Source organism: Rosa chinensis, chromosome 3 (genome assembly GCF_002994745.2).
Source record: "Rosa chinensis cultivar Old Blush chromosome 3, RchiOBHm-V2, whole genome shotgun sequence".
In the NCBI taxonomy this organism is placed as follows: domain Eukaryota; kingdom Viridiplantae; phylum Streptophyta; class Magnoliopsida; order Rosales; family Rosaceae; genus Rosa; species Rosa chinensis.
In genome coordinates this window covers 17,724,882-17,733,798 of record NC_037090.1, presented here as the reverse complement: position 1 = coordinate 17,733,798, position 8,917 = coordinate 17,724,882, and the positions used below count along the sequence as shown (strand labels likewise).

General features: G+C 39.0%; 2 protein-coding genes across 2 annotated transcripts; both read left to right on the top strand.

Moving 5' to 3' along the window:
• The first annotated feature begins 346 nt into the window (after positions 1-346).
• On the top strand, positions 347-3,184 carry LOC112192941. The gene is made up of 2 exons (XM_024332887.2): positions 347-575; positions 989-3,184. Exon 2 carries the CDS (start codon positions 1,052-1,054, stop codon positions 2,753-2,755), a length of 1,704 nt encoding a protein of 567 aa, XP_024188655.1. The 5' UTR covers positions 347-575; positions 989-1,051; the 3' UTR covers positions 2,756-3,184.
• Positions 3,185-6,678: 3,494 nt separating this feature from the next.
• Positions 6,679-8,037, top strand: LOC112194211 (F-box only protein 8). The gene has a single exon (XM_024334457.1). The coding sequence runs from the start codon at positions 6,679-6,681 to the stop codon at positions 8,035-8,037; it is 1,359 nt and encodes a 452-aa protein (XP_024190225.1).
• Positions 8,038-8,917: the final 880 nt, after the last annotated feature.

Here is an 8,917-nt window from a genome sequence, read left to right as displayed (position 1 = left end):
ACTTTTAATAGACAAAAATCACAAATTTCCATTCACTCTCGTGTAGTATTGTAATAGAGTAAAAGTAAAACAACAAAGAAAACATAGACATCTCCCAATCAAATACCAACAAGACCTTGAGGTCCCAAATTCGAAATTCTTTTCAGGTATCATTATTGGAGTAAAAGAAGAAAACAGAAACGTTACCCAATTTATTGGGTGAAAAACCTTACCCGACATAGATATAGAAACGTTAAATTCGATTTGGAAAAATGAAAATGGCAACATTGCTGGCTTCCGTTGGTATTCTCATAGGGGCAATGTAAAATCCCATTGTTTTGAACCTCGGTTAAACCGATTCTACGACTGCTCTAGGACTCTTAAGGGGTCCCATCTTTGTCTCTTTCTTATCCCCCCCGAGCTGCGGCCGCGGCTATTTGTATGCAGCTGCAGAGTACGGTCAAAACCCACGCACATTCCTCCAAGCTCCAAAAACAGCCCTTTTCTTCTTCTTCTGTAGCACAATCATATTTGCTTGCTTATGTGCTTAGGTGTTCACAGAGATGTCAAAGCTTCCACCTTTTTCAAGCTAAACAGTGAGTTTTCACTCCACACAAAGTTGGTACTTTCAATTTTTGCTTAATTTTGGGTATTGTTGTTTGAATGTGTGAGAGCAATTAGAAATGTGTGTTCTATTGGTGAGAAAATGTGGGGAATTCTTGTTTTTGGGACCTGGGTAGCCACTAATTTCTCTGTTTGACTTTAAAGTCTGGAACTTGGCTGAGATGAAAGAACATGAAATTGCTTTTGGGTATTCTTTGTTTTCTCATTTTCTATGATTCTTGAGCAACCAAATGAAGGGTTTAGAGTTAGAATTGGGTTATGATTGTGTTTGGTTTTGCTATTGAGCCTTTGGTAGATTCAGGGATTTTGGTTTAGTTTTGTGAGTTTGCTTTGTTTTTGAGAAATTTGTGTTGTCTTACAAGTTTAACATCTAATTTTGGCTCAGGAACATAGGGATCTGCTGAGATTTTTGGTGAGGTTCTTTGGTTTGCTGTTTATGCTTGATTAAATGGGGGCTGAGATTGCGTCCGAGTCGTGGTTTGGTAGTTTAAGGTTCTCATGGAGTCGTGTGGTGGAGGCTGAGAAGCCTGTGGTTGGAATTCTGGCGTTTGAAGTTGCGGGGTTGATGTTAAAGATGGTTAATTTGTGGAATAGTTTGAGTGAAAGGGATATGATGAGGATGAGGGAAGAAATTGTTAACTCAACCGGGGTGAGAAGGCTCGTGTCCGAAGACGAAGATTACTTGATGGAACTTGCACTGAATGAGATTATTGAGAACTTGGGATATCTGGCAACATGTGTGGTCAGACTTGGGAAGAGGTCCTCTGATCCTATGTATCACAACTTTGAAATTTTTTTCGAAGATCCTCTTGAGAACGGTATGCCATCATTTGGGTGGGAGTACCGGTGGAAGAAAATGGAGAGGAAAATGAAGAAAATGGACAGGTTTGTTGCAAATACTTTGCAATTGTCACAGGAGCTGGAAGTGCTGGCGGACCTTGAGCAGACCCTGAGGAGAATGCGGGCTAATCCTGCGTTAAGTCAGGTCAGATTGCTTGAGTTTCAGCAGAAGGTAATATGGCAACGTCAAGAAGTGAAGAATCTACAAGACATGTCTCCTTGGAGTAGAAGCTATGATTATGTTGTCCGACTTCTTGCAAGATCCCTTTTTACGATACGAGAGAGGATCAAGCAGGTCTTTAGTTGTGATCAAATGGCTTTTGGACAGGGAAATGATAATTGTGAAGTTAGCATTTCTGAATTTCAACTTAGCAGTTCTCATGGTCTCTCTCGCAGTCATTCCTTTTCTGCTCTTATGCAGTCTTCTGTTCACCCATCTGATGCTAATCTCTGTGGGTTCTATTCAGGGCCTCTTGGGAGGTCAGTTTCCAAGCAAAGGCTTAATGCTGGAAAGAATAGAAAAAACAAGCAGCATCAGCAGCCAATTCAACATGGAAATTATTCACAATTAAAAGCCAGGCGATTTTCTCAAATTGGACCTTTTAAAGGATGTATGACTGGTGCAGGTGGTTCTCCGGTTCTAGAGAGCTGCAAGCCAAACATTGGTGGTTCTATGAGGTTGAGCAGTACTAGTATGAAACATATGTACACACATATGGCATCTCAGTCTTTCAGCAGCAGGATCTATTCTAAATTGTCCCTGTTCAGTTCAAAATGTTCCTTGTTGACTGCCTCGCCGTCTACACTAGGTGGTGCTGCCCTGGCTCTCCATTATGCAAATATCATTATTTTGATTGAAAAGATAGCATCATCGCCTCATTTGATCAGCATTGACGCAAGATGCGATCTATACAATATGTTAACCACCAGTATACGAACTACTCTGAGAGCTAGACTGAAGTCATATCCCAAAACTACAGCCTCATCAGTCTACAATCCTGCCCTTGCGGGAGAATGGGGTCTCGCGCTTGAACAGATACTGGAATGGCTTGGTCCGCTCGCTCACAACATGATACGGTGGCATTCTGAGCGCAATATTGTGAAACAGCAAGAAGTTTCCAGTTCAAATGTCCTTCTGGTACAGACACTCTACTTTGCCAATCAGGCTAAAACTGAAGCGGCAATCATAGAACTTCTCATAGGTCTGAACTATGTATGCATGATTGATGAAATCAATAGGAGGGCTTTGCGAAATGCTGGTGGCAGCAGAGTTTACGACGAGCACATGCTCCGAAGGGTCGAAATTGCTTGAACACATTTCATGAACTGCACTGCGAGCTTTACGACATGCACAGGGTCTGTAAGATATATAGAAGGATGGGTTACTTAACACTTCCATGGTACTGCTTGAATTGATCGGAAATGGCATTCCGATGTTGATCATATGCAACTGATTTACATCTTCTTGGGCCAAGTAGGGTTTTTCCTTATATTGTTTTTTTGGGTTTGCTTGAAACTCAAAAATTCTTTAATTTGTTAATAGTGGGATGGGATGATCTGGTGCCCCTACATGACTTTCTTGTACTACAGATCTTGTCATGTTGATTACACGAAATTCTCTTGTTGAGGACTGCGCTTTTGACATTTCTGTATCTTCAAGCATATTATATATGTCCAAATGTGTATTACTCAAATCGTATCGATTGTTTTTTTCTTGTTGATCGCTTTCTGTTCTTGCTCACTCTGCTTTTCAACCGTGAATTTTCTGCTACGTTGTAACTAACCCCACTGTGATTCTTTATACTTTGTTGATACAGCTCGACACAGTGAGCTTAGGACTCTACAAAGCACTTTGTAGACTCTACCAATTTCCAGAAGATTTGGTGAACAATTGAATAAAGAAAAGGACCGTTGTTGATCCTCTTATGCGAAGTTTAGTTTTTTATTTTATTTTTATTTTTTATTTTTTTTATTAAGAGTAATAGTCAACCACTTTATTAATAATAATAATAAGAAAGATTACAACTTATAAATGTAGAGACTACATCGAAATGAAAAATAACAAAAACAATACTAGATGCAACAAGACATCAGAAAGAAAACCTAATGAGGATAGTAAGGGATGCTAAAAAGCATTTGATGAGGCACCGGGCAAATCCCGGGCTATGTAAAACAGTACCAATAGTATGGTCAACCATACTTCCACGCAAATAAATGTGTTAAATAGAGGGTAACCTTCTATTAAGGTAACCGGTGGTAGTGTGACCGACCTGGCTCACCCCATGCAAAATAATACGTCGAATAGAGAGCAATCTTCTACCTAAGTAGCCGAAATTCCAAATTCAAAGAGTAGCAGAAAAAAGAGCCCAGAAAAAGTCTCCTGGATCCCAGATGCGAATCTAAACAGAATACAAGGCCTAAGCAAAGGCCCATCTCTCACGGCCTAAACAAAAAGAAGCCGAGGTCCACAGTTGGGCACCCAAAAACTTGTCCTGACCTCCACTGTTCCACCATCCCTCGTCGAAGAAACCCTGACCCAATCTTGGCCGCTCAATTCAATGCGTCGTCACCTACCCCACCAGTCTTGGGGCGGATCCCACGTAGAAACGAAGGTAAATTGTTTCTCTGCTCGATCCAAACCCCTATGATCAAAGTTGTGGGGCAGCGAGCACCAAAACAGAACCTAGATTCAGGCCATCGGTCTGCCATCGTCCCGCCACCTATAATCATGGTCAAGCAGCGGCCTGTTGTAAGCTGCACCGCCACTAGACCCGATCTGTCCAACCAATCCAATTTCAGTCGTGCCGGCACGGTCGAAGGCGGTTAACATTCGTTGCTGTCCCACCCAGCAAGGCGGCACAACTCCATCATTTCCCCACCAAATGCAATCAGATAGAGGCGAGGAACAAAAGGTCGTTGCTGGAAAGCATGCTTGCCGAGACTTGTGAGGAGGCACGATATAAGCCGTGCACAAAGGTAGTGGCGCCGAGGACGGTGCCGGACAGGTGCACCATCGATGATGGAGGAAGGTACAGAGAGGCCAAGAGCGGCGCTCTCCCAACCCTAGCAGAGCGCTAGGTAGTTTCATTTGTGTGAATCAGAATGCCCTCTTCTGCGAAGTTGATCTCAAGCTAAAGATAAGATCAAAAGAAAAGGAAAAAAAAATTGTTTTTGCATTTTTACTTTTGTTTGAGGAAACATATACATTTTTTTTTCTTCTAAAAACAAATGTTAGTTGTATTTATAAAAAGCGAAATTACAGACATAATGACTGTCCAAGTAATTTAGATTTGGACTACGGTTATAGCACCATTCATAAAAATAAAAAAGACAAACCTTGATAACTAGAAATGGAACCTAATTTTTTATTTTTTTAGGACAAACGGGGGGCTACTATATATATGTACAGTCCGGCTACGGTACGGATTTCCCGTTTTCCCCCACTTTCCGATCACATTTTCACATCTTAACCGTTCAGTTTTTAGATCTTAATGTATAGATCACCTATGCAAAATTTCAGCCAATTTGGTGATTGTTAAGGCATCCAAAACTGCAAATTACAACAATGTATACGAACGTTTCCATTTCGACAGATTAGGTTCGTTGGTGTAAATTACAGATTTGGATGCCTTAATGATCACCAAATTGGCTGAAATTTTGTAGAGATGATCTATACATTAGGACCTAAAAACTGAACGGTTAAGATCAAAATATGTGATCGGAAAGTAGGTGAAAACTGGAAATCTGTACTGAAATTTCAGTACAGACGTCCGCACTTGAGAAAATTCACACACACACACACACACACACACACACCAATGTAATTGAGTTACAATGCTCAGGTGACTAATTGCTTGGGTGTCCTGAGCAATTCAAATCCAGGCCTTGTTACCTAGAGTTGGCTGGTTTTGGGTGGGCAGTGTTGTTTTGGCCCACTCACTTTTAGGTTTGTATTTGGAACCCAGGAGGATGAAGTATTAAGTATTTTGGGTTCTTAATATTTTGAGGAAGACTTTAGACTGCGTTCTGTGCCTTCTCTGGTTGCGTTAGGTGACTGGTTACTTAGAGCTTCACTCTAAGATAACATCATGTTAGATTCTCTAGGGTTTTTACATTAGGATTTCTATTCATGGCTCTCTTTTGTCGTAGCCTAGAGATCCAGGTGAGCCATTGTATAATGTTACTGACTTTTACATATAATGAATTGACGCCTCCTTTTGATAAAAAAAAAAGAAGATAAAAAAACACCTGAACAACATAGAAAATCTGAGAAGCAGTCTATAGAGAAATGCTAGAATCCTAATACGGGGGCAATTTGTAATATGAATTATGCTGCTCAACAACATATATGAACTAGACTTATATACTGTGTATATCGAGTAACAGCAGACAAACCTTTTGGACTTAATTTCAATGTATTGTAGTTAACATATATATAGTTAATTGATCGAGTTAAGCATATATATATATATATATATATATATGTATATGACATTATCTGTTTAGAATTAAAATTCAAAAGTAATGATGATTAAGACAAATTGGATTAAGATAGGAAGTTATTTTGACAGTTCCTTGATGGAAGGAACTGTCATGTAACTGCTAAATATCAGTTTATAAAACTGAGGCGTTTATCGATTTTGATCCGTGCTAGAACACATCACCATTTCTCATTCTGATTTGTCCCATCAAACAAACCTGAGAAGATACAGTGTGGATCTAGGAGAAGATCAAAATGGATTCCAACACCAGCCAACCAAGTTAGTTTACTTAACTGCCCAGTTCATATCAACATTTGATTTATTTTCTGAGATAGTTTTCTTGGTTTACAAGATGTTTCAGTTTATGTTTTCTAACACAATTCCCCACTATAATCATCTCTATAAACTCTGTCTAAAAAAAAAAAATACACTTGTCTTTTTACAGGTAAAATTTCCAAATCCTATTCCTTTTGGGTTTCTCTTTTTTTTTTTTTTTTTTTGTTTGTGTGTTCTGTTTTTGTTTAGGTCTCCTACTCTTGTTCTTAATCCCAATCCTCTTCGGCAGAGTATTTGTTGCTTGTAGGGTTTTCTATTTACTTTCTGGAAATGGCACTTAATTATTTACACACATATAGTAGTCGTAAATTATTTACACACATATAGTAGTCGTAGACATCTGCTCGAGTCCTGGCCCTTTGCCTTTGGTACCGTATATACAGCTAATTCTTTTCTATACATCTGCTGGAATTGAAGAATGGAAACTAGTAGAAGCAAAGTTGTTAAGGTGAGCGATACTTTAACACTAGGTCTGCAGGAAGATGTCCTATTAGAAATTCTCTCATATCTGCCTGTCAAGTCTTTACTTAGGTTTCGTTGCGTATCGCAAGAGTGGTATGCTCTCACCAAAAGTCCTTATTTCATTTCCAAACACCTTGTGCATCGCTCTAGATGCTCTAATCCACATCATCCTTGTCTTCTCTTTCTCTCGCGTCTAGCTGGAAGTTCTGAAAATAATTTCAAACCACTACTTGGATTCTCATTGCTTCGAGATGAAGAAACAACGTTTTTGAGATTACCTTTCTGGAACCTTACAAGCCAAAGAAGGGATGGTTTATGGCTTGTGGGATCTAGTAATGGCCTGGTTTGCTGTGTTCTGTTAATTGGGATTAAGAATGATAAGAATAGAACTACAGAGGGTGAAGAAGATAATGCTACTGTGTTCCAACAATTAATAGTAGTATGGAACCCAGCAACAGAACGATTTAGGTTTCTTCCTAAACCTAATAATAATATTACTTTGGATCAGGATGAGGAGGAGGATATACTACGTGTAAAGGACAACTCTTTGTCCTGTCCTCTTATAGGTTTTGATTTCGTACATGATCATGACATTACTGAATATAAACTGGTCAGAGTTTTCCATCATGATAGTGATGATCCCTACGATCATGGCAAAGTACTTACAACTTTTCGAGCTCAAGTCTTCGTCCAAATCACAAATTCTTGGAGACAAGCCAAGAACGAGTTAGGGTTTCCGTCATGTGAAAATTCTTTTGCATCAACTTCGATTACATTGAATGGAGTGCTGTATTGGAAGGTACAGCGAGCAGGGGACGAGTGCTGTGTTCTGTCATTCAATTTACGTGAGGAGGTTTTCAATGTGATACAGCTACCAATCGATCTACGAAATCATGATGATTGGGGCGGACTCCAATTATATTCATGGAGAAATTCACCGGCGACTGTAGCACTTGATTATTCGGCCAATGACGATCTCAACGCAGCGCTTTGGGTGATGAGTACTGATCAAGAATCAAAGAGGAGTTGTAAGAATGTTGCACAAATACAAAATCCAGCTTGGACTCGACAGTTCAGATTCAAATACTTAGTAATTTCAGAAGCAACGCGCCTCCTGGGAAGTTGGAAAGATCAATTTCTCTTTGCATCCGACAAAAGTGATGAAGTTTTTGATGCGGCAGCTGATAATATTGTGCCTCAAGACCTGTTTTCGTATGACCCTAAAAGCGAGACAAAGAGAAAAATTCTCAAAGATGGAGAGAGGATCAAGTTTTGTGGAGGAGTAAATTATGTGGAGAGCCTAGTTCCAGTCTAGACGTACATCTAATGTTCGTACATGCAGTATCAAATAGTTTCTGATTGGTTTTCCTGTAATGATCTTTTGTAAAAGCATTATTATTATTATTATTTTTTAGTATTACCCAATGATCTTTGTAAAAGAATAATTTTATTTTTTATATTTTTATTTTGGGCTCAAATTACACTTTTTTTTTTTTTTTAAGATAACAGTTAACTATTATTTAAAAAAAATTATTAAAAACAAAAGAGATCTATCATTAATAGCTGTCAGAAACAGCGTATTACATAAACTCAATGGCTTGAATTAGGTCTCTATACCAAGCAAAACAAAAGACTCGATTAACACTGCTAATTTTTTGTTTTAGGCAAAAGGTCAGTCATTTCATTGAATAACATATCCTTAAGGGGTCGACAGAAAAAGTCGTTTTGCAGAGTGTCGATCCTAACACAACATTTTCTAAAATATAAAATAAGCTACGCAGAACACCCCATGTACACCCACCTTTTAGGATTAAGCCTAAAATGTACAAAGAAAACAAGAATCCCGAAGATTTGTAAATTTTACATCAGGACTTTTATTTTCTTTGTGAACTTTTCTCTGAACAAAAGTAAACATAGTCATATTCCCCTTATAGAAAAGAGGAATAATGACAAAAAATAAAATATAAAATAAAATCCTAAATTTCTGATGGGCCAAAAATAACAAAGCCCACCGAATTCTAACACAGCCCAATGAAGCAAGGGTTCCACAGAATTTGCAAAAAACTCTCGCCAACCGCCGCAGCTTTAAACCACCGCACCTCCGCTGCCAACACCAACCTAACCAGAGAGAATCCACCACCGCGACATCAGTCACTGACCCCATCGAACTCGTGCTACTAGAAAAAGACTGCTCC